Below are 26775 nucleotides of genomic sequence, written 5' to 3'. Positions count from 1 at the left end.
AAATATCTGCACTTCTTAAGCGCGGGTCAAAATCTAGTTCATTAATTAATACCGGAGACAGCTTGAATGATTTATTATAAAGGAGCTGAAACCATGCATGCTTTTGCTTTTTTGTTTTTGATAATTGAGGCATTCGCCAGGCCGAGGCCCAATTACTGACTAGTGTCTTGGACTGTAAAGATCACATGAAGCTCAAAAGTGATTAATGGACTCTAAAAAATCATAAATATAAGAGAATCGTCAACATACTAGCTAAAAATTTACGTTCAGTGATGTACGTGTCGATTCATCTAGAATATGAAACAAGGATGAAGCACTCAATTTACCGGTAAAATCTTACATCTCTTTCTCAAAATCAAATTTATAACCGCATGAATCAAACCCATCTGATGGAATAGAACATCAATAAAATAGGCACATACGACTTTTGGCTCTCTGAACTGTGGAGAAAAACATGACTATTTGTACATTTAAATAACGTCAATGCTATTCGAGTCACTAGATCATCCACAATAAGAATATTTCATAAAGTTTCTTTTGAGTGCCAATCATTTGCACCTTTTGTTTGAAGATCAGTAAAGTGTGGCCAAAGTTAAATAGGTTGTATATGTAATTAATAGTTTTAGTCCCTAGCATATATGTATACCTTATATATTTTTCTTTTTGGATATGTTGATACCATTTATAAAATTAAGGTTTTAACTCTTTTGTATACTAACCTTGGACATCATTTCTAGAACCACAAGACTTCTGTCGAAAGTATCGCCTCTCTCCATTAACACAAGAAACATGCTACGTGAGAAAAACTTAGAAGAAACGGACGAAAACATAACTTCCAAGCAACAAAACATGCCCACATGAAGTGTTTAGAGCATCTTTATCCTAAAACCCCATTAGGGGACTCTTAATTGTTTTTTAATAATATTTAAGGAGTAAAGGTGTTTAAGAGATTAAGATAAGAACTTTGAGATTTTTATGTCTCCATTGCAAGTCTCTTATTTTGGGGTTTTTAAAAATAAATTAATATTATTCATTTTTTTATTTTTTATTTTTTATTAAATAAAACATAATAAAAGATTACACTTTAAACATAGATTTATAAATAAAAACATGAAAACAAAGATTATTAAAATAAACGAGAATTATTTGAAAGAAGCATCCGAGATCAGTTGTTGTCTGTCATCATGTTCAAATCTACACCATATATGTTCAACCAAATCATATTTTAGTTGTTGATGCATTTGTCTATTTTGAATTCTTGTACGAGCGTCCACCATATTTGTGATGTGTGAAGGGATATCTGTAGAATACGTGAAATCAACATGTGAATTTTTGTGGTCTTGTCCTTGTTGGAACTCTGAAACATCAACAAGACTGTACCCATCTTGTTCGTCTTCTACTATCTTATTATGGAGTATGATACCTGCGCTCATAATCTTTCCAATTTTGACCTTATCCCAATACATCGCTGGATTTTTAACAATGGCAAAGCGAGCTTGAAAGACTTCAAAAGCACGCTCGACATTTTTCGGACAGCTTCTTGACGTTAAGCAAATAAAACTGCTTGAGGCCCTTGTGGCATAGAAATAGATTGGATAAAAGTTGTCCATTTCGGATAAATACCATCGGTGAGATAGTAAGCCATATCCTACTCGCATTCATTAACAAAGTAAGTGACATTCGGAGCTTGACCATTTATTATGTCATCAAAAACGGGTGAACGATCAAGAACATTGATATCATTTAATGTACCTGGAGGTCCAAAAAACGCATGCCATATCCAGAGATCGTATGAAGTGACTGCCTCTAAAGCGATTGTTGGTTTACCCGAACCACGAGAATATTGCCCTTTCCAAGCGGTGGGACAATTCTTTCACTCCCAATGCATACAATCGAGGATTCCTATCATCCCGGGAAACCCACGACGCTCTCCAACATCAAGTAGACGTTGAAGATCAGACCGTGTTGGTCTTCTTAAGTACTCATCGCCGAACAAATATATTATACCTTCCACAAAATGTTCCACACATAACCGAGCTGTTGTTTCACCGAGCCGAAGGTATTCGTCGACCATATCAGCTGTAGAACCATACACCAAGACACGAATGGCTGCGGTACAATTTTGAAGCGGAGAGAGACTATTCCTTCCGAGACCATCTTTCTTTTCCCGAAAGTATTGAACTTCGTTGGAGAGTCGATCAACAATGTGCATGAACAGTCGCTTGTTCATTCTAAAACGTCGTCGGAAGAAATTTTCAGGATACGTTGGAGTTTCACTGAAATAATCATTTCATAAACGAAAATGCCCTTCTTCACGATGTCTTTCGATATAAGCTCGTTTTTTTCTTTTTTTCTTCGTTCTTCTTGATCACTTTGACTGGTAAAATTGTCAAAGGCTTTCTCAAAATCTTGATCTAAGAGCTCATCAAATGCATCATCAAAAGCTTCATCTAAATTGTTTTGAGAAGAAGCCATATATGGTGATTAAAGAGTTTTATAAACTAGTGATCAAATAGAGAAAATAGAGAGAAGAAGAATTTATTATAAATAAAGATGAGTTTGAGAATATAGACAGAAGAAGATTTTATTATAAATAGAGAGAGAAGAGATTTCAATGAGTTGGTATAAAGAGAATGATATCGAGAGAAAGATGAGTTCTTGCTTTGGTATGGTTTAAACAAAAAGCTATAGAGAATGATATAGAGAGAAATATGAGTTGTTGCTTTGGTTTGGTTTAGACAGATTCGTTATAGAGAGTGATACAGAGAGAAAGATGAGTTGTTGCTTTTGTTTGGTTTAGACAGAAAGTGAATGATATAGAGAGAAAGATGAGTTGTTGATTCGTTTGGTTTACAGAGAACAAGTCACATGATGCATGATTACAAAACACAAGAGTACACATGATGCAATACACATGATGCAAGAGAAGTCACATGATGCAAGAGTACAAAACACAAGAGTACAAGACACATAGAATTCGTGACACTACAAGACACAACAACACACTGACCTTGTCCGTGACTACAAGACAAGACGAGGCACTCACCTTCTTCTCTTCCTCTTGTTACCATCACCCTTAGAGGATTGTCCTTACTCTAGCTTGATTCCCGACTTCAACACCTTGAACTTCTCCTCTCTCAGCTTCTTCTCTTCCTGGTGCATCCTTTGAAGCATCTTTCTGAACTCAGGTTCAATGTCATCTTCTGATTCCTCCACCATAATCAACTAGCCCATATTGCTCCTGTATTTTTTGCTTGATAACTCCACCATATCTTCTTCTTCTTCATCTGATATCTCCACCACTTCGACTGTATCTTCTTGTGGGATATCCGCAACATCATCATCTCTATCTTCTTGTGGGAGAGGCGGTATGATTCGTCTTGCCGAGAGGCCACAAACAATATGTTTTCTTCGTTCCATTTATGGCTGTGTGTCACTTGTTCCCCTGAAAAGCAGAAAATAAAAACAGAAACGTATTAGAACATATCAAACAAGATTAGAACGTATTAGAACACATCAAACTACTAATATTCATTTCAAAGCAAGATTTACTTATATTACACATCAGTCTTAAGCGCCACAAACAAGATAACCAAATGATAACATTGAGAGTTTAAAAGATTACATATATAACATATTCTTAATCAGTTTGTTCTTAAGCGCCAATTCTAATTCACTAAGCGGCTCTGTTTTCGCAAGGAGTTTGTCAAGCAGTATGGTCTGGCTAAGCTTCTCCTTTGCTGCTATGTCCTTCGCCTTTAACTCCCACATTTGCTGAAAATCTTGCAGATTCTTGTCTTGCTTCATCCTCTCCATTGACACTGGGCATAGATGCTGATGACTGAAAAGATTGTTCTTCTCCCACCTTCTTTCTCTTTGAACCAGAGCTCTGTTGACTACTTCCATAAGTCCCACACCATTTCTGATCATTCCTAAGCTCCTTCCACGCATGCTCCAATGAGAATTTCACCTTGTAATCGTTGAGGAATATTTCGTGTGCAGCCTTCAAAACATCATCTTCACTCTGGCCACTGGTCCTTTGTTTTGTTGCAGCGTCATATGACCCCACAAACTTGCAGACACCTTCATTTATCTTTCTCCACCTTTGCTTGCAATGGCTTTGCTCTCTCTTTGCCTGCAGTGGCTTTGCTCTCTCTTTGCCAAACCAACCACCTTGGGACTTGCATTATAATACGACACAATCATCTTCCAAAAGGTTCATGCCCTTTGCTCATTCTCAACTATGGGATTCTTGGAGGTGTTCAACCATGCACTGATGAGGACCAGGTCTTCAGCTGTTGACCACTTGCACCTTTGTTTATGGTCCTCACCACTTTGTGCACGTCGGATCCTCCAACGTCTGGACTAGGTGAAAAACTCAGAAACTGAGTTGAGTATTCATTGTTAGGCACTTGAGTGTTTAGTAAATTAAAAAGCTAGAGGACTGGCTTTGTTGAGAATCCATACAGAGAAGAAATTGAGAAGAAAGATGAAGGAGATGATAAGAAAGAGAAAGAAGAAAGTGTGTTTATAGATGACAGGGAAAGAAGAGAAGATGCATTCATGACAACCAACAAACAAAAACGTATTGACATTTATCTACAAGTTTCATCACATTAAGCTTTAATCAATTCTAGCTAGCCATCACTTCTATTTATCACACAACCATATTCTAACTATAATGAAATCATTAATTACAGTCGATTCAATTCAAACCACAACTTAAACCAATTCTAGTTTGCAGAACCAGTTAAGAATAACACTAACCTTATTTTGCAGTGAACTCCTGAATTGTTTGAACCTTTGCTCGATGAACTTTGATCCTTCTATCTGACAAAAGAAAGACATAAACAAAAAATGATTCAGACCATAATCCAACAGAAAGACATAATCAAACGAAAACAAATCAAAGAACAGAAACAGAGCAAGGATTGAAACATAGCAAATCAACTTTGATCCATCCATATTAATTGAAACAAAATTAAAACCTAAGAACAAACTGAACATATCCAGAGATCAAACGCATCAAAATTTTGATTTGAGGTGAAACAAACAGAACCAACAAATTACAATAATCAATCACATGCATAATAAAACAACAGAACACCGGTTTACCTTTCGATTTGAGCCACCGAGAGAAAGTTTGGAGGAGAAAACCCACCGAGAGAGAGAACCAACAAACTACATAGAAAAACAACAGATCAGACCTAATCGAAGACATGCATAGTCAAGAACACAACAACCGCTTACCTTTCGATTTCAAGAGAGCCACCGAGAGAGAACTCTGTCGCCTCGAGGAGAACCACCGAGAAAGAGGTCGCCGACAAGAGCCACCGGAGGAAACGTTGCCGATGAGAGACACCGAAGGAGACGTCGCCGACAAGAGTCACCGAAGGAGACGTCGAATCGCCTTTCGTCGAAGAGAGCTTGAGAGAGAGAGAGAGAGAGAAACGCGTAACCGATTTCTTCATCCTCTCGTATGGTGACACATGTCATTAAGAGGCGGGGCCTTCCATGCCTTACGCAAGAGGCGAGTTTTGGACTTCTATCTTTTCTTAATTTTTTTTAATTGGATTTAGAGGAAGAGTTGAGTTAAGAGTCAGCGATAATGCTGTTCTTAATGGCTTCTAGCCCAAAGCCCAAACCTCAAACCTTATGGTGATCGAAGCCATTAAATATAAGCGCAAATTATCAAAAATGGATAATTCATGAAAGTTGTCGGTATCGATTAATTAGAGATGAAGATAGATAAAGCAGCACTATGATGTCAAAATAAAAATCAAACTACTAATAATTCCATATATAACGTTATTTCGTACGAGTTAGTTTATATCTAATCAGTACATCTTTTGACTTTCATATCTGCTCTCCAGTCGTTGAATCTAAGTTATTGATCAATGAGATTTTCTTAGCGCATTACCAACAACCAATCTTATTAACACTGCGCCAAATTGATCAAACTGTGTAAAGCATTATAAGTGTAGATGGATGTCATATCAGAGAAGTAATCTTTTAGTTGACAATTAAGATAGTGGTTCATATATCAATTTATTCGTTATCAATCTATAGAAATGGAAATTACGAACATTGGGTAATGCGAGATCTCTTTTGTCATCAATGCTATAATAACTGAGAAAAGTATAAACTCTAAAAATGATAACATGCTTGGTCATTTCTTTAGTTATCAGTTTTATCTATAGTTCTATACTGCCGATGGGTACCAATATAGGCATGTCCATGTATTGAGTGACACATGGGCAGTTCACATGTGTCATATGTGTATGTACAAAGATTATTATACAAAAGAAATGTGTAGTTTGCTTGAGACCAGCATTTACTCCAAAATGTAAACCGATGGTTAAAACTTAAAATGCATGTAAAAGTTAGTGACATCACTTTGGTCGCTCAACAAAACAAACGCAGTTCGTAAAGAAATAATATCGGTTAAAAGAAAAGATGTTATCTATTTTTTAGCAATGCTTTTTGTCTCTAAATTTATAACGTTAAAAAGATTTCATCAACAGCATGTCGAATATGTCATCAAACTGGTATTTGAGGATTTGGAGTTTTTTTCTTTAAGAAAGAGTGGCAAATTATAAAAGTTCAAATATGTCATCAAACTGGTATGAGGATTTGGAGTTTTTCTTTAAGAAAAAGTGGCCGATTATAAAAATAAACAATCTTATAAATTCTCCAAAAGTAAAAAAACGGGATCAGCCGTCTCTCCTTTCTGTACATAATTAATTCATCAGCCATCTCTATCTAATTTTGGTATTACATACTGTATAGTTTTCTTTCTCCATGTAAATAACTGGAGGATCATAAGTGTAAGTTTATTTTACCATTAGATCCTGTAACAGAACCGATATACTTGTCATTTTGTTGAGATTGTGACATTCAACAACGGCTAGAGTAGTGTACCGGGCTGGTTCATTAACTCTTGGTACAAGACTAAAGAAGATGATAACCGGTTGGTTATTGGAGTCGGCTTAATCCGCTGTACCGGTCTCCTCTATATAGCTGAGAGAGAAAGAAGTTCATCATCATCACGAGAAGAAGAGTGAGAACGACTAGCTAGAATCAGAGAAAGATTGTAACAGAAAGATCAAGAGCTTGTAGCGGTTGTGCATAAGTCTCTTGATTCGATCTGACCTATACGATCTTTTGGAGTGATTGAGTAAAGTCGTTTGCTTGTGCCGTCAAGCACCCAGACGTAGAGTTCTCACATTGAGACTCGAACTGGGCAAACAATCTGTGTGTGCATTTGCTTTCTTTTCTTTTATCGTTCTTGGTTGCAAACGAGTGCGAGAGAGAAGTGAGATCAAACGTTGAGAGAGTTATCGAAGCTAGGTTCGTTAGACTAACAGATTGTGAAGCGGGAGCTGATTCGTAAGAAGTGGTATCAGAGCCAGGTTCCTCATGATGAAGGAATCGATGGCGAAGGTGAAGATCGCTTGTTTCGACGGTCAAGGGGATTTCTCGATGTGGAAGAAACGCATGATGGCGCATCTCTCGATTTTTGGCCTCAAGGATGCTTTGATCGAAGCACCTGCAACTTCTGGATCTGAGTTGGAGTTGAAGAAAGGCGAGGAAGAAGAAGACTTCAAGGAGCGGATCAAGAAGCTCGAGACAGAGAAGTCAGAGAGGGCAGAGAAGGCAATGAACATGATCATCCTCAATCTTGGTGATCATGTACTGCGGAAACTTGAGGATTATACCACGGCAGCGACGATCTGGTCAGCACTTGAAAGGTTGTATAATTCCAAAACTCTTCCCAATAGAATTCATCTACAGCATAAGTTCTATACGTTTAAGATGATTGAATCTAAATCTATAGATGAGAATATAGATGATTTCTTGAAGTTAGTTTCCGGGTTAAGCAGTGTAAATGTTTCCGTTTCAGAGGAGTTTCAAGCGATACTACTGCTGAGCTCACTTCCTTCTCAGTATAACCAGCTGAAGGAAACATTGAAGTATGGAAGAGAGACACTGACAATTGAAGATGTCACAAACGCTGCAAAATCAAAAGAGATAGAGCTGAAGGATGTGAAAGAAGCCTCAACGTCACAACGATCTGGTGATGCATACTTTACGCGAGGAAGACCTGATAAGCGTGATGACTACAGAAACAGAAACTCAAACAAGTCTAGATCGAAGTCAAGGTCGAAACTGACGTGTTGGTATTGCAAGAAAGAAGGACACGTCAAAAAGGACTGTTTTGCTAGAAAGAAAAGGATGGAGGCTGAAGACAATGGAGAAGCTGCTGTGATGGTTGATAAGCTACAGGAAGTAGATGCACTGACCATCTCTGATCAAGACCCAAGGTAAAGATGGATCATTGACTCCGGGTGTTCATACCACATGACGTCTAGGCGCGAATGGTTCACAGAGTTCTCAAGGGCAGCTGGAGGGAAAGTTCTGCTAGCCGATGATAGAGCTGTTACTGTACAAGGAATTGGAACGATCAGAATCAATGCCACAGGGGGCACTGTCAAATCCCTCACAAACGTCAGGTACGTTCCTAATCTCAAAAGGAACTTGATTTCTGTGAGCTCACTTGATCTGCAGGGTTTTAAACAAGAAGGTGGAGCTGGAAAGACTTCGTTCTATAAGAATGGGAAGTTGGCTCTGCAAGGTACCCTGTGTGGTAGCCTTTATCTCCTGGATGGTGACACAGTAAAGGCTGCAGCACTTGCAGCAACATCAAAAGATGACACGGCACTGTGGCACTGTAGACTGGCACACACGAGCATCAAAAACCTGAAGATGTTAGCAGAAAAGGGAATTCTCGACAAGAAGAAAATCAGTGATCTAGAATTCTGCGAAAATTGTGTCATGGGTAAGAACAAACGCCTCAGCTTTAGTGTAGGTAAACACGAAAGTGAGGAGGTGTTGAGGTATGTTCATTCTGATCTTTGGGGATCTCCTAATGTGCATATGTCTCTAGCTAGGAAGCAATATTTCATGTCTATTATAGATTATTACTCTAGGAAGGTTTGGGTATACTTTCTAGCTACTAAGGATGAGGCATTCATGAAATTTTGCGAATGGAAAAAACTAGTAGAGAATCAAGTGAATAAGAGGGTTAGATGTCTTAGGACTGATAATGGCTTAGAATTCTGTAACATTGCTTTTGATGAGTTTTGTAAGCAGCAAGGTATAGAGAGACACAGGACGTGCTCTTACACTCCCCAGCAGAACGGAGTTGCAGAGCGCATGAATCGCACAGTGATGGAGAAAGTAAGATGCTTGCTGAATGAGTCTGGCCTAGAAGAAAAGTTTTGGGCTGAAGCAGTCGCTACTGCAGTATACATCATCAATCGCACTCCATCATCTGCTAACGACTACAACATCCCAGAGGAGGTGTGGCTGGGGAAGGCTCCGGGTTATCAACATCTGAGAAGATTTGGGTGCGTTGTGTACGTACATATCGACCAAGGGAAGCTCAAGCCAAGAGCGTTGAAAGGTGTGTTCATTGGGTATCCCACTGGAGTGAAGGGATATCGTGTGTGGTTACTTGAAGAGCGGAAGTGTGTGATAAGTCGCAACGCAGTGTTCAGAGAGGACCATGTATACAAAGATATACAGAAAGGCAAGGAAGTGGAGAGACAGAATGAAGTTACAGGAGGTTTGGATCAGACCAGCAGAAACAGTATTGAGATAGGAGAAAGTTCAGAGTCTGCAGATGAGATTCAAGCTGTAGGTGGAGCTTCATAAACCATACATGACGGCGAACATCAAGCTGCTGAAGAGGTAGAAGATCTAAGCAACTATCAACTTGCGAGAGATAGAACACGCAGGGAGATAGTGAAGCCAGTGAGGTTTACTGAAGACTCTGAGTTAGCATTTGCTTTGTCCGCAGCTGAGATCATTGAGTCAGAAGAGCCTAACAATTATGAAGAGGCTAGAAGCGGTAAAGACTGGAAGAAATGGAATGCAGGGATGGATGATGAGATGTCATCACTAAATAAGAACAAGACGTGGTACCTCACAGATCTACCAAAAGGCAAGAAAGCAATTGGGTGCAGATGGCTTTATAAGCGGAAACCAGGAATACCAGGAGTTGAGGAGCCAAGATATAAATCAAGATTAGTAGCCAAAGGCTATTCCCAGAAAGAAGGGATTGACTACCAAGAGATATTCTCACCGGTGGTGAAGCACGTGTCAATTCGTGTGATGCTATCAATAGTTGTGGATCAAGATTTAGAACTGGAGCAGCTCGACGTGAAGACGGCATTCCTACATGGCACCATATAAGAAGAAATATATATGGACCAGCCTGAGGGATACATTGTAAAAGGACAAGAAGGCAAGGTGTGTAAGCTGGTAAAGTCGCTCTACGGCTTAAAACAAGCTCCGCGTCAGTGGAACAAGTGTTTTGACCAGTTCATGGTCAAGAATGGCTTCGTGAAGAGCGAGTTTGATTTATGCGTGTACATGAAGAAACTGAGAGAGGGTGGCTACGTCTACTTACTACTATACGTTGACGATATGCTACTGGTGGCAAGGGAAATGACAGAGATAACAAAGGTTAAGGAAATGTTATCTAAGGGATTCGACATGAAGGATCTAGGGTCTGCAAAAAGGATTCTAGGAATGGATATAGAAAGGAACAGAGCAGGTGGAGTTCTGAGATTGTCTCAGTCAAGTTATTTGAAGAAGGTTCTTCAAGTATTTAGGATGGGTGAAGCTAAATGTGTCTCAACACCTATTGGAGCTCAGTTCAAGCTAAAAGCTCTCAAGGAAGGAGAACAGGGATTTGCAGGTTCAGATGATGAAGTACCATACGCAAATGCCGTTGGAAGCATAATGTATGCAATGATTAGTACAAGACCAGACCTTGCGTTTGGAGTAGGGCTTGTGAGCCGGTTTATGAGCAACCCGAGTCAAGAACATTGGTCAGCAGTGCAGTGGATTCTTAGATATCTAGTGAAGACTCAAGAGTTTGGTCTAGTATTCACAAAGAGTGCGGAGAAGTTCTCTGTCAAGGGTTATTCAGATTCAGACTTCGGAGGTGATCTTGATTGCAGGAGGTCAACAACTGGGTTTGTTTTCAAAGTTGGAGACAACACAGTGAGCTGGAAGTCAGGACTACAACAGGTTGTAGCGTTATTAACAACAGAAGCCGAATACATATCGTTGGTAGAAGCCATCAAGGAGGGTCTGTGGTTGAGAGGTTTGACAGAGGAACTGGGGTACAAGCAGTCAGAAGTTGTGGTTGGGTGTGACTCACAAAGCGCCATATGTTTGGCAAAGAATAACGTATTTCACGACAGGACGAAGCATGTAGCAGTTTCGAAGCACGTAGCGTTAAAGATGAGCTTTGTGAGAGACATGACAGAAGCTGGAGAAGTGGTGATACAGAAGGTTCACACATCGGAGAACCCAGCAGACATGTTGACAAAGGTGATTCCGAGCAACAAGTTTGATCAAGCACTTGTTGACCTCGGAGTAGCTAAGTGCTAAGTGCACAGCTACGCTTGGCGGCATAATGGATGAACGTTGGTTGTTGATGTCAAGGTGGAGATTGTTGAGATTGTGACATTCAACAACGGCTAGAGTAGTGTACCGGGCTGGTTCATTAACTCTTGGTACAAGACTAAAGAAGATGATAACCGGTTGGTTATTGGAGTCGGCTTAATCCGCTGTACCGGTCTCCTCTATATAGCTGAGAGAGAAAGAAGTTCATCATCATCACGAGAAGAAGAGTGAGAACGACTAGCTAGAATCAGAGAAAGATTGTAACAGAAAGATCAAGAGCTTGTAGCGGTTGTGCATAAGTCTCTTGATTCGATCTGACCTATACGATCTTTTGGAGTGATTGAGTAAAGTCGTTTGCTTGTGCCGTCAAGCACCCAGACGTAGAGTTCTCACATTGAGACTCGAACTGGGCAAACAATCTGTGTGTGCATTTGCTTTCTTTTCTTTTATCGTTCTTGGTTGCAAACGAGTGCGAGAGAGAAGTGAGATCAAACGTTGAGAGAGTTATCGAAACTAGGTTCGTTAGACTAACAGATTGTGAAGCGGGAGCTGATTCGTAAGACATTTAAAATATAGTTTGACCATAATTGAAATCGTTTAAAAAAAAAAAAAACTCAAGAGTGGCCTTGACCCATAGATTGGATCATCAACAATCACTTACAAAAACATGGAAATATTTTACATACAAAGGTTAAAAGTTCATGTAATATCTAGATACCGTAATGTAAGATAAGTAAATGCATACACTCCATGAACCACATAAGACCTTGTCGTTCAAAGTACTTGAGATTTGAGACAACAATAATTTTTCATTAATTAAAACGTGAGTGGTTTCTTGTAATAGAACTTTGTGAAACAGACAAACCACAAAAGGCTAAGATAAGAAATGAAAGAAAAGGAAGTTACGGGACAGAAGACTTATTAGTAGAGGACAGCTCACTTCCTTATTGATACTGACTTTGTACCCAACTTTTAATTTTGTTATCATTAGGCTATTAACTGTAATAGCTACACATCGCATACAGAATTCTATCATATCAACATCAAATTCACCGCAACGACTTAAGACTTTTCCTTTTCTTGCATGAGGGAAACATCAAGTAAATAAACCATCAATATAAAAACCAAGATTTTTTTTTGGTAAAATAAAAACCAAGATTTAGTAAGATCTTCTATATATATCCATAACACAAAGGAAAAAGTTGGGTTATTCCCAAATTTCATTTTTCATAGACCCTTGATTCATTTTTATAGATGGCGATGCATCAGGCAGCAACGTCCGTAAATTATGTGTGGATGACGTCCAATATTTGGTTATGTTGGTTCGTTTACTTTAAACACATACTATATGACATGCATGCACAATTAAGTAAAACGCATAAGGTGTATTACAGAAATGGGATGCATGAGATATATAATATGCTAGGAACCACTTCGGAGCATTGTGTTCCAATACACGTAATAAACGATAGTCCGATAGTATACGAATTGCATCCCTTAACTGGAGCATTAAACCGATTGTTAGAAAAGATTGAATCAGGGCCACAACCGGATAAGATTCAAAACTATTAATTTCTTCACTTTTGCATATGTTATACGTAAATGTTAATGGACATGACTAGGTATGTAGGTCTTTTTAACATTTTTTTTTTAGTGTGGGTATTATTGGTACGTAGGAGTCTATTTCATTGACTATTCCGTTTAAATTCTATGGGGACTCTTGTTGGTGGACGTTGTAGATTTGTCCCATCAAAGGTTCACTTTTCTACCAATACTCATTGTATTTTGTACAGTATATATACACGTGTGTGTTTTTATTTTTTTTTACAGCAAATATTTACGTATTCAAGTAGACTCTGTAAACCAAAGTGATAATTATGCGTCCATGTGCACGACGAAAGACGGTTGTTTCCGAGCACTACGTGTCAAGTTATCTGCCCATTTGTTTTCCGTCCTAGGCACACGTGTGTATTATCAATGCTTTGCTTTTGTACAGTACAGTATATATATTGCTGTGAACAGGATATATATATTGTAAATTTGGAAACCAGATTAAATTTGATGAAATTGGTAACCTGTATATATATACTATGTGTTATGCATATATGTGTATAAAGATACACGATATCCAATCGAATTGAAATCGATCCAACCCACGAAGACGTTTTGACCGATCTGATCCAAAATTGTGTATCCGATCTGAATCTTATGTCTAAGATATTATCGAAATTAATGATTATACATATCATTATCTCAAGGAACGTGTAAGAATATAAATTCCTACATCAAAAGTTTTGATGATACCATCCCCTATATCTTAATAGAGAAACATTTAAAAAGTTATAACATGTAGTTTGTACTAATTAAAAGGTGTACTAATTAACATAATTAGAGTGTTAATTTTGCTTACTTGGCGGCTTGAGAATCAATTGAGAATTTTGTTGGTCCAAAATTAAATTGCTAGGAAATGTTATATTATATAGTATGTCTATTATGGACCATGCATTTATCAAATTGAAATTATTATATATTATTTCCTTAAATAAAACCTACGGAATGAAAATTAATAATTTTAAATAATAAATATTTGCTAACAATCTGTACAATTTCTATCATTTTTGTTTAATTATTTATTATTAAAATAAATTACACAATTGCATTAATCATATAATAAAAATTTAAATTTTTTTGTATATGTTATATTTTGAATTTTTCAAAACGAGTATAAATTACTAAAAGTGTTAACTTTCTCACATATACTTTTGTGATCAAGGTTTAAATTTTTTCTATAATAAGATACAATGATTATTAAATCATATGAATGAATAATTTTATTTTAATAGGTGTTTATGTTTATATATATATAAATATATATATATTCCATATCGTTTAAATTAAACTATACATCATATGAAAATACATACTTATATTTTGATATCTGCGTTGAACATATGTTGAAAATTTAATATTTTAATTTTGAAATCTTCATTGTTTTTTTTAATGATTATAAATTATTGAAACCACTAAACATTCCACATTAAAAAAACCGTTGGTGTAAAAATTTGTTACACAAATATGCAAATAATCATAAAATCATATGAGTAGAAACCTTATTTAATAAATATTCATATTAAAAATATACTATATATATATGTTAATATCATTTCAATTTAATTATATATCATATACGATAGATAAGATTGATTGTTTTGATTTATTTACTCTAAAATGATTGCGAGTAAACAAGAGCGGTCGTTTGATTTATATGCGCACATCAATTTATTACATAATAGTAACTGATTTCTTAGTTATTTAATATATAATTATTGTTTTATTATTTCATAATATGTAGAAAAACATAAAATAAGTAATAAATATAAAATATTTATTCTGTACAAGGGCGCAGATCTTAACCTAAGTATGTATCTCTTTAATAATTTTAAATTTTAAATATTTTCTAAATCTCAGGCCAAAACAAAATAACGAAACGAGAATAAACTCAAAAATCAATATTTATATCAAGCAATAACCAAAATGAAAAAAGTGACAAAAAATGTGAAAATTGTAAATATAAATAAGATTGGCACGTGAACGTAAATTTCTCATAACCATAATTAACTTTTAAATTGCTAAATCATGATATAAAAACGAATTGACATAGTTTCATTATAACCAAATAGTAGGCCTGAGATTCTTCGGCATAAACATTAGGTTTTTATGCAATAAGTAATTTTTTGACTTAAAATATTTTTAAAAATGAGATCAGCTCATCAGTAAACAAATTATGTAAAGTTTTTTAAAAATTGTTTGAGGATCAAAAATATTAGGTCGATCAAAAATATAAATTTTATTTTTTCATATGATATTTCTTAAATAATTTTCATATAAATTCACCCGAAGTCACATGTCTTATCCTAATAAGTAATATATAGAAAACATATCAATTTATATATCGCCAAATAGTTTGAAGCTAGAAACTCATAAAGCTTTATATGTTATTAGTCTATCAGAGTATGAAAACGCACTGCTCAACAGAACCAAAATCGATTTGACCCGAACAAGATGTACAAATACATATTCTCATGTTGAATAACGTAATGTCTTTTTGTAGGGACAATATACATGAAAACAAAAAGTATTATTCAGAATTATAATATAGTATATATCATGAATCATATCAACTGTTTATGTTCAATGGATTTTGACAGATATAAATCTGTATATGCGAAATTCTATTAATGATATTTTTTGTTTCGTTGATGTGAAATACAATAGTCAATAGCTAAAATCGCTAAACCTAATAAACTATAAGCTGCTGAATTATTTCTAAATAATAAATGGTCTGTTTCCGTAATCGTATAGTCAATTTATGTAGTCTCGATTGGTTTATACAGTTAAACAAAACGTGATAAGGAAAACGCCGGAGGAGCACCGACACCGTAGGTGGGCAGGAAGCTCGTTGAGAGTAACAAAAAAGTTATCCACTATTGAGAAAAGCACTACAGTGAATTGGTAAGGTATAAGATTCTAACTTTTACCGCTGTAGTGACATAAAAACAACATTTCAGAAACACCAACTGTCATCGTAATCTGACTTTTACTATCCTCTTATAAGGTAATCGCTATAATGGGTCGTTGAGATGAAATGATTTATAGAGCATTACCCTCAAGTAACACTCGTACAAATAAATGTACACATCTATACTAATACCGCAATTCTCTCAAATACATTTTTAAAAAGTTTTTGTCACAAAAATAGATTTCAAAAACTAAAATGATCAAAATAGTATTTTTTATTTTAAAAATTTTAATTTATTTTTATTTTTTTTAATTTGAAATCTTATCCTCAAAACTCCACTCATCGACTCTAAACCTTAAACCTAAACGTTAAACCCTAAACTCCACCCGTTAATTCTAAACCTTAATATCTATATTAATTAATCCTAGAAATATAAGTGTATATTTGCTTCTTTTGATAAAACATTTAAATATATTTTGATCATTTTAATTTTTAAGCTCAATATTTGTGACAAAAACTTTTTTAATTCTATCCTTAGGAATTACTCTTGCTAATACACATGACTATCTATATACGATCTTTTTCACTATGTATATACTTACTGTTAGAGACATCGACAAAAATTACAGCTATCAGGCATACATTTCAATAAAGACACCCAAATATATGTGTGTGTATATAGAATTTTATAAGTTTATAATAATAACGCATATCATTTTAATGCTTCAATAGTTACATCTATAATAATATTTATAGAGCCACTTCCACATCATCTTTGTTCCCTTAACAGAACTCTTAACTTTCAATCTAAACACAAAAATTGCAGTATGGGTTACGATAGGCTCGGACCATCAGGTTCGGTATCAAACCCGAACCAGAAAGACCCTGCCACGTCACTCCCGGAGCTACAGAAGAGAACTAAGAAGACGAAACTGATTCTCTTCACGCTAGCAGTACTAGTTGTCGCAGTGGTCTGCTTAGGGATCTTTGCGGGCATCCGAGCCGTAGGTTCAGATCAACATGCGCCGAAACTAAACCGTAAACCGACCCGAGAAATCTCCCAAACCTGTAGCAAAGCCCAATACCCGAACCTCTGCATCGACACGCTTCTCGACTTTCCGGGAGCTTTAACCGCCGACGAGAAACAGCTCATCCACATCTCCTTCAACGCGACACTTCAGAGTTTCAGCAAAGCGCTTTACTCATCGTCGACGATCTCCTACGCTCAGATGCCGCCACGTGTACGATCAGCTTACGACTCGTGTCTCGAGCTGCTCGACGACTCAGTCGACGCGCTATCACGCGCTCTCTCCTCCATCGTCGCCGCCTCATCTTCCGATGACTCTCACTCCGATGTCATGACGTGGCTTAGCTCTGCGATGACTAACCACGACACGTGTACGGAGGGATTCGACGAAGCCGGAGACGCCGGAGGAGGAGTGAAGGATCAAGTGATCGGAGCGGTGAAGGACTTGTCGGAGATGGTGATTAACTGCCTAGCTATATTCTCCGGCAACGTCAATGATTTAAGTGGAGTTCCGGTGGTGAACCATAGGAAGTTGCTTGGGGAAGAAGAAACAGAAGAGTTTCCATATTGGTTGAAGAGAGGAGACAGAGAGCTTCTCGGTACCCCGGCGACGGAGATTCAGGCGGATATCACGGTGTCTAAAGATGGTAGCGGAACGTTTAAGACAATAGCGGAGGCGATCAAGAAAGCGCCGGAGCATAGTAGCCGTCGATTCGTCATCTACGTGAAAGCAGGAAAGTACGAAGAAGAAATTCTCAAGGTTGGGAGGAAAAAAACGAACTTAATGTTCATCGGAGACGGCAAGGGTAAAACGGTCATAACCGGTGGAAAAAGCATCGTCGATGACCTCACTACTTTTCACACCGCCACTTTCGGTAATACACAAAATTACCTTTTATGTCTTTTTTTTCGGTTATGATTTATAATATTTATATTCTTTTTTTAATTTATTGATGTTAGCCGCGACGGGAGCTGGATTTATAGTGAGAGACATAACGTTCGAGAACTACGCCGGACCGGCGAAGCACCAAGCCGTGGCGCTCCGTGTCGGCGGAGACCACGCGGTGGTTTACCGTTGCAGCATTATCGGATACCAAGACGCGCTCTACGTACATTCTAACAGACAGTTTTTCCGCGAATGCGAGATTTACGGAACGGTCGATTTCATATTCGGAAACGCAGCTGTGATCTTACAGAGCTGTAACATCTACGCACGTAAACCAATGCCTCAGCAGAAAATCACCATCACGGCTCAGAACCGGAAAGACCCGAACCAGAACACGGGGATCTCGATCCACGCTTGTAAGCTTCTAGCAACTGCTGATCTCGAAGCCTCCAAAGGTAGTTATCCGACGTATCTCGGCCGTCCGTGGAAGTTATATTCTAGAGTTGTGTACATGATGTCGGATATGGGCGACCATATTAACCCGAGAGGATGGTTGGAGTGGAACGGTCCGTTTGCGTTGGATTCTTTGTACTACGGTGAGTATATGAACCGAGGGCCGGGGTCGAGTACGGGTCAACGAGTCAAGTGGCCCGGTTATCACATTATTACTTCACCGGTCGAGGCAAGTAAGTTTACTGTGGGTCAGTTCATTGGAGGTTCATCGTGGTTGCCATCCACGGGCGTGGCCTTCTTCTCCGGGTTGTCACAGTAAGGCTGTCTCCTCAGCCTTGTATGTAAACTAATATACGAAAGATTTTATATACAACAAGGTTTATGTTTCTGTTTTTTTTAAGTGTACTTTGTTATATGACAGCGCGTATTCTTGAATGAAATAAATAAGATTATGATTTGAATATTCTTTCAACTCTTTGCTCAGAATTAGGTCTGGGCAAATAAACCGAACCCGATCTGATAAAAATGAATCCGAACCAATCCGAACCCGATATAAATACCGAATGAATCCTGTTTTTTGGTATTTTGGGTTATGGATATTATTCGAACCGAATCTGAACCTAAATGGATTTCCGATAAAATTTGAAACATTTAAAATGACAAAAAGAACTTCTACCAAATATGATCTTAATTCTTAATATATATGCAAAATACTTTAAGATTTTATTGAACTTCTAAAATAATCATCTATTACATGAAGGTTGATGGTGGAATGTGGCGGTTGAAGCCTAAAGTTTTTAGATTTTGGTTTTGTTTTCATTGAATAATGTTTCTCATTTCATGAGAACTTACTTTTTGTTTTATGATTTCATTTATCTGGTTTTCTTTTTATCACTAAATATGTTTATCTTTCGTTTGATTTTGAATGATCACGTTTGATGTTTTTTCTTATTTTTGAATCGATTTTACTTATGTTTTGGCTATTGAAATATGTACAAATCATGTATTTTAAATCCGAAAAACCGATTTCATTTATGTTTTAGTTACAAAATAGGTACAAATCATGTATTTTTAAACCGAAGAACCAATTGGGACCCGAACCCGAAAGTACAGTGGGTTATACCGGTTCTTTGAAGATTTACTAACCCCGACCCGAACCCGAACCGGTCCCGAACCGAACTTTTATATAACCCGAATAGAGTTGATTTTGATAAACCCGACAACCAAAACCCGAATAGATAAAACCGAAACTCGATTGGGACCCGAATGTCCATGCCTACTCAGAGTGAAGCATTTACTTTTTAGAGTACAAGCATGAATGATAAATCAGGATTTTTAATCAAAAGGAGATTTCTCAGTTTTGAATGCGAGATAAAGAGTAACGGGAAGATAGGTTATTGCAAAAGCGTTACATCATATCATTGATCAATGTGCAAACTGTGCAATCCTTGTGTTCTTTTAAACTTACTGATACAACTTTGTTTATTTCTTTCATTTATGTACATTATTAGAACGATAAGATTAAACATACAGAGATACATTTACCAGATGATACATTACATACTGGCGACAACGGAGGGAATCTCTGCCTCCACCTCAATTTCTCCTTCTGATCCCTCCTTGGTCGTCTGCAACAATTTAGCACAAAAGACTCGGGCTGTCAAACCAACCGTGTGTATTGTTATTTCTTTAAAGTAAAACCGGGATTGGTATGCAAAGTACCCGAGGAGAATCCTTGGATTTGGTGGTTTCAGAGAGATACAGAGACAAAGCTCCTTTACCACGGAGAATTTTAGCTCCAGAGCCTCTACGCCCTTCTCCTTCAACTGCTTCTTCATCCACCACAACCGCCTCTATCATATCCTTCCCTGTACCCTCATCCGGTATCTGAGAAAATGACATGGTTAAGAGTCTGAACGTGAATCTAATGACATGGGTTGTAAGCAAATATAGGAGGTAACACTTACCTCGTACATAGAATCCATGAGGATGCTTTCTAAAAGAGCTCTTAAGCCACGAGCTCCTGTGTTTTTCGTTATTGCTTTTCTAGCTATTAGCCGCAGCGCTGTTTCCGTGAAATGCAGCTTTACCTGAAGAAAGAGTAGATATAGAGATTTGTCTCAAGGGAGTCAAGATTTTGAGTAGAGAGAGGAGAGAGGAGTAGTTACACTATTCATCTGGTACATCTTTTTGTATTGCTTTCCAAGAGCGTTCTTGGGCTCGGTAAGCACCTGCAAATCAAATGATTTTTAGTAATGCCGAGACTCACATCAAGTGTTAAACCGTATTTTATGTTTGATCATATTACCTCCATAAGTTGGTTCTCAGTCAAAGCAGATAAGCTAACAAGAACAGGAAACCTTCCAACAAATTCGGGTATTAAACCATAAGCAATCAGGTCACTGCTTTCCACCTGCCAACACCAGACATCTCATTATAAACTTCGTTAAAAACATGAGCCAAAGACTAAACTATCATTTGGTGGGCGAAGAGATGATTAAAAAAAACCTACAGTTTCCATCAGGTTTGATGCAACAGCGGCATTTGTAACACCACCTGCCCTCATGTTAGCACGTACAGGAGCACCAAACCCTATTGAAGAATCATGGCGCCTGTAAGAAAAGAAACATTCAGTTAACTTCTAAAGGTTATTTGCTTAGACGACAAAAAAATGTCATACCTCTCAGAGATCGTCTTTTCGATGTCTACAAAAGCACCACCACATATGAAGAGAATATCTTTTGTGTCTATCTGCAGACACAGTTGACAAGAGGTGAGTAAGAAATCAATGTAACAGACGAGCCACCCTAATCAACTCTAGAGAGAAAAACTAGAAGCCATCTCCATTAATAACATTAAACTGGAATGTGGAAGCTATTAGATTTCCATAATCATTTAAATATCATATTGACCTTATTCTCCATCCATATGAATAACTTATGTTATTAGCAATGTGGACGCCAAAACATAAAGAGTAGAGTGGAGCACAACAAAACCTGGATATTGTCGCCTCTAGGGTGCTTCCTAGCGCCCTTCTCAGGTACATTAACGATCTATATATCCAAAAAGAGAGATAGTTAGAAACTGGGTATAAGCCACAAAAATCATTATTGAGATCTTAGTTAGCAAAGCTCTCAAGGCAAATAGTAAACTTACTGTTCCTTCCAGCATTTTTAGCAATGCTTGTTGAACACCCTCTCCTGATACATCTCTGCTGATGTTAAGGCTCTCTGCCTGGCAATCAAAAAATGTCCAAAGAACAAAATTTATCTAAGGAAGCACAGAAATAATATTTTAAGTTGCCAAACTATAGCACATAGTTCTAACCTTCTTTGTTATCTTGTCAACTTCATCGATGTAAACAATCCCCTGCTGTGCAGCTGCAACATTATAATCTGCAACCTGGAGAGAGATATCCAATACCACACATTAGAACTAATTGTAGCAGTATGATAAATAGAAATGTTTGGATTTTAGAAGCTTACTGTGAGAAGTTTGTATAATATAGATTCGACGTCCTCTCCCACATAACCAGCCTGACAAATTATGTCATCACAAAAGACGCATTTCACAGATTGGTCATCAGAAAAGGACATGCAGCAAAAAAAGGACTAAAAGAAAGGCGAGAGTTGCCTGAGTCAGTGTGGTTGCATCCGCAATGACAAAAGGAACATTCACAAACCGTGCCAAAGTTTTCGCAAGTAGTGTCTTCCCTGTGTTTGAAGAAAAACACCAAAACAGGTGAGGTGAACATCAGTGTATCAGGCTTGTGTTTTCTTTTTGCTAGATTAGGGTCAGAATATTTACCTGACCCAGTTGGTCCCATAAGGAGAATGTTACTCTTCTCCAGTTCTACCAAATCATCATCAGCTGGTTTCGCTGCAGTGCCTTCGGTTTCTCCCGTGGACCTAGCTTCCCAACAAGTTTAACCATCATAACTAACGATTCTCTTGCAAAATACGTGGAATCACAATGAAATAAACAAATGCAAATTAACGTGCATGCAAAACTATGATATCCACAGGTAAAGGAAATACATACTGACATGATTTTACAAATCACAAGATATGTTTATTTACTTCCAGATGCTCAGGTAATAAGGTGAACTATAAAGATAGATATAGTTTATTTTCTAGAGAACAAGTAAAACAATGCATTCAGGTAAGCATAAGAAAGTGAACTAACCGTTTCTGTGACGATTCGTAATATATCCTCTTGTAGTGATTGTAAACTGCCACTGAAAGTACCTGCATCAACGGGATGACACAAGGAGCGCGTTGAAAACTAGAAATCTTTCCAAAACCAAATAGAACCATACATAATTCAAGTATGCAACTTGGTCCAAGAATGCAAAAAAAAAAAATGAGTAAGGAATTAATTAAACATTGGAGACAGTGAAGACCTACAATCCAGCAGCAGATAACAACCAATATTCAGTGTTGTACCTTTTTCTGAAAATAATGTAACTTTCTAATTACAATCCAACTAGAAACTAATCAAATCCTAAAGCATCACACCACAAATGATCATTCATAAGGAAGCAGATGTTATTGAGCTAGTCCTTAACATGAAGATACTAACAAGATCATCATAATTTCACCTTTTTGGCTCTCTCCTGACCAATAACGAACTTGTCCAAACCTTTACAAATCTCCTTTGGTGTGGGAAAGCTAGAGCCAAGATTGGATCCACCCCAAGAATCTTCCTTGGAATTGGACCCTGTTCCGTTCCCAGCACCGGGACTGCTTCCACCGCCACCACCACGACCGAGATGAACGCCGCTGGACCCATCAGCCCTAAGGGAAAGTCCATCCCTCGGAGGCTGCCACAGATCCGGTGGGTCTCCTTGGGAGCTCAAAGTAGCAGACTTTACACCAGCATAACCCATGCTCGAGCTCCGTCTCGCTCCCATAGGTTTGACAGACGCGATCTTGTTGCGGTGGTTGCAGTGAGGAGTCGCGGCGTGGAGACGGTTGAAGAAGAAGTATCGAAAGTGGGAGAGTGTGAGAGAAGCGGTTTCTCTCGAGGTGTTTGACCTCAAAGCTGCGGCCATGGCGGTTTCAGAGGAGGAGAATTAACGATCAGGAAATGGTCTCAGCAATTGATTAACATAATCCGATCGAAAATCAAATGAATGATATTCTGAGAAAGGCTGAAACTTTGGGAGAGATGAAGTTGTGAAGCACACGGAAAGGATGAAGAAACGCACGCAAATTCGAAAGGGAAGGAAAACGTATTGGAGAGTATTATCTATATTTCATCTTCTTCTGGTTAGAGTTTGACGAGAGAGAGAGGGCATTGACTGACCATGGTTTTCCATACGTCGTCGTCTTGCTTTTGCCAGATTTTTACAACCGCCAGCCAGACTTAACGAAGCAAATAACACATGATGGTAATTATTGTTCGGTAAGTTAAATCATTACTTTTTATTACGACCGGACAAAATATACGTAAATTTTTATTCGATTAGTTATCTATTTGTAATTCTACGAAGCAAAGTAAATAATAATATGTGAAATCTGTAAAAATAAATCAAATGATAAATACTAATATTTTTAGGAATGGATATATGATCCGTTATTTATATATACTAGGTCCTTATCCGCGCTACGCGCAGATAGTATTTTGATTTTTTTTCATATTTTTGTATTATTATGTCAATTGTTTAGTTTTATAAAATGTTATGTTTTTACTGTAAATTTGGAATTAAAAATCTAATTTTTCCTTACTGTAAAGTAAGTTATTTTTTTTTGAATCTTACCACAACACATTATACACGAAGAGAATATAGTTGGTCTTTATATTCTTATTTGGTGTAATATTGAAAATTTTGATGATTTGTTTAAATGGTTTTTTAAAATTATATATTTTAGGATTGATTTTCGTGACTATATTCTATAATTGTCTAAAAAAATTGTTTGTCCCTTATAGACATCCACATAAATATGGATTTCTGATAAATTTGTTCATTGGGATATTTAGTTTCGCTTTCAACCTTATTCTTTTTTGGCACCTTCATGCTAGCTTGTGGGGCTAGCCAACTTGGTGCAAAAGGGTTTACAAAAGCTGATCGAGATGCGCGTGATCGGACACCTTTTGCTAGGCTATTCGTACGGAATTTTAAAGATCTAGGAATATAAGCAATAGAAAGTTCAGAAAATTCTTTGGATACAGCCTGTATTTCGTCGAGCTCCGAGTCTAACGCAGGCTAATCTTCCTCTTTTTGAATGAGTATAACCAGTTATTCACAGTCGATTGAAAAACCATCTCTCTGTGTCCAAACTTCAGTATCACTTGCATTGCCCATAGTAAACCTTCAGCTTCTGCTTACAGTAGTGATTTGGTGCGTGTATATCGGCCCTTGCTCCAAACAGCATTTGAAAGTCACCATCCATTAACACAAAGCCAAGTCTAGATATGTCTCTTTCATTTATCCAGGATGTCTAGAAGGAGCGTTTTTTTACGGAGGAACAGTTGTGTCCGTTACCTCAACTTCCATATCAATCTCCATAATCTCGTCTATACGTTGAGCTATCCTCCAACACTCTGCTTCAATTTTATTCGTTAATGGGAAAGACATAATTCCTACGATACTATCAATGATTATTTTTTTTGTAACACCGATACGGCAAACTTATGTTTTATTTAACAAAATTCTTATTTTAATTTTGTATTAAAGAATCAATCATATTTTATATTATCCATAATTTTAGTAAATTTACTTATTTGTCATGTTTTTATTAGGTTTTAGCTAAATCATTGATTTATTATTTATTTTTAGCTAAGTCACTAATTTATTAATTTAAAAAATACCCTTAATTAATATTATATATATATATTAAAAATGAATTTTATTTTAGTAATATTAAATTTCTATTTTATATTAAAATTTAGTTAGTTTTTCTCATTTGTCATATTTTATTAGGTTTTAGACTTTGGATAGGTTATTGATTTATTATTAATTTCTAACTGATTCGCTAATGTGTTAATTAAAACAATACCCTTAATGAATTTTATATATAATTAAAAACAAATTTTATTTTAATTATATAAAATTTATATTTTATACTAATATTAAATATTTGATTCTAAAATAATATAATAAAAAAAAAATTAAAAATAAGATAATTCTTATATATATTTTGTTGCTATCTGAAAACAATATTTTTATTATAAATATTAAAAAGATACAAAAAATTATAATTAAATATTATTCAAGAAAAAAACATTTATATAAATATATTTTCTAAACTATTTTTAAGATATGAGTGTTTTAAAAAATTTAACACGGGATGTTTAGAACACGGGATTATGCTTATGAGAGACTGGCTCGGGAGTGGGCTAGGAGATGGATCTAATGGGCTGCGAATTGTTGAATGTTTTTTTTAATTGCAAGCCCACTTCGTGATGACTTGACATATTGGTTGGTCCTGAATATTTGTGTACATGTGGATAGGCTTAGGAATCAATAATTTAGCTCCTTTTATATAGTAGGATACATATATGTTATATATTATATTTTGTAGAAGTTTTACAGTATTTATATACTAAAGTTATTATATTAGTAATTAGAATTTTAAAAAGCAAATACTTTTTCGTAATAAAATATATTTTATTTTATTTTTGAATTATTTTACGAATCGAATCGGATATCCAAAATCTAAAAATTTTCTGATATCCGAATGACCGAATATTCGGGTGGGTACGGATCAAATCGAATCGGATGATTGATTATTCAGGCAAAGCATATTAGATCATAAATACCTCTAAAAAATCAGATATCTAATTTGTGCCCCGAATAGTTAACTATTAACATGGATATAACAAAACAGAATTGTTGTAAAGAAAACAAAGGTGAAAAGACAAATCAATATTAGTTTATAGCAGATTTTTCAACCGCTAGATAAGTAACACATGGTCTTCTACTCGATAACCGGATTGTGCTGTCCTGGTCAGTCAACTTAACCGGATTTACAACAATTTTGAAATATGAATATCTGCAATCATATCACTTTTTTTCGTTTGGTAAAAAGAATGATATAACTTAGTAGCTGCAGAAGATGAATAGAGCAACTTTTACGCATATTTGTGGAGAAGCAAATGCGAGTAAAAGTTGCGCGCAAGGTGAGTTTTATACTAACATAAACATTAGTATAAACGTTATGTTTCTCACTATAAATCCATCTATGTTGTGTATTACTAAATAGAAGTGAGAAACAAAAGATATAAATATAATATATCTTCTTTGATGTGAGATGACGTGAGAAGAAAAGAGAAACTGATATTTTTGATTATTGTTTCAATCGTAAAACTCCACTCACAACAAAGGGGTAATACACCTATTTATAGTAAGGTGAAAATATTAAAATAACAAAAGGCGGTCATTTCAGTCGGTCAAAGAAAGATCTG

At 36.6% G+C, this 26775-nt stretch overlaps 2 protein-coding genes across 2 annotated transcripts; one reads left to right on the top strand and one right to left on the bottom strand.

The window, feature by feature from the left end:
* Positions 1-16733: 16733 nt before the first annotated feature.
* LOC103844813 (probable pectinesterase/pectinesterase inhibitor 61) lies at positions 16734-18831 on the top strand. Its single transcript, XM_009121632.3, has 2 exons — positions 16734-17902; positions 17988-18831. The coding sequence occupies exons 1-2, from the start codon at positions 16828-16830 to the stop codon at positions 18683-18685; spliced, it is 1773 nt and encodes a 590-aa protein (XP_009119880.2). The 5' UTR covers positions 16734-16827; the 3' UTR covers positions 18686-18831.
* A 925-nt stretch (positions 18832-19756) lies between these two features.
* LOC103844812 (CLP protease regulatory subunit CLPX1, mitochondrial) lies at positions 19757-23710 on the bottom strand. Its single transcript, XM_009121631.3, has 15 exons — positions 22967-23710; positions 22552-22613; positions 22174-22274; positions 22000-22079; positions 21852-21902; positions 21694-21768; positions 21523-21600; positions 21363-21419; positions 21047-21117; positions 20879-20978; positions 20675-20779; positions 20535-20597; positions 20334-20456; positions 20089-20253; positions 19757-19994 (listed from the first exon to the last, which is right to left on the bottom strand). The coding sequence occupies exons 1-15, from the start codon at positions 23417-23419 to the stop codon at positions 19923-19925; spliced, it is 1656 nt and encodes a 551-aa protein (XP_009119879.1). The 5' UTR covers positions 23420-23710; the 3' UTR covers positions 19757-19922.
* Between the last annotated feature and the right edge of the window lie 3065 nt (positions 23711-26775).

Source organism: Brassica rapa, chromosome A10 (assembly GCF_000309985.2).
Source record: "Brassica rapa cultivar Chiifu-401-42 chromosome A10, CAAS_Brap_v3.01, whole genome shotgun sequence".
Taxonomy (NCBI): Eukaryota; Viridiplantae; Streptophyta; class Magnoliopsida; order Brassicales; family Brassicaceae; genus Brassica; species Brassica rapa.
Note: the sequence above shows the minus strand (reverse complement) of the source record. Positions and strands in the feature narration are given on the sequence as shown.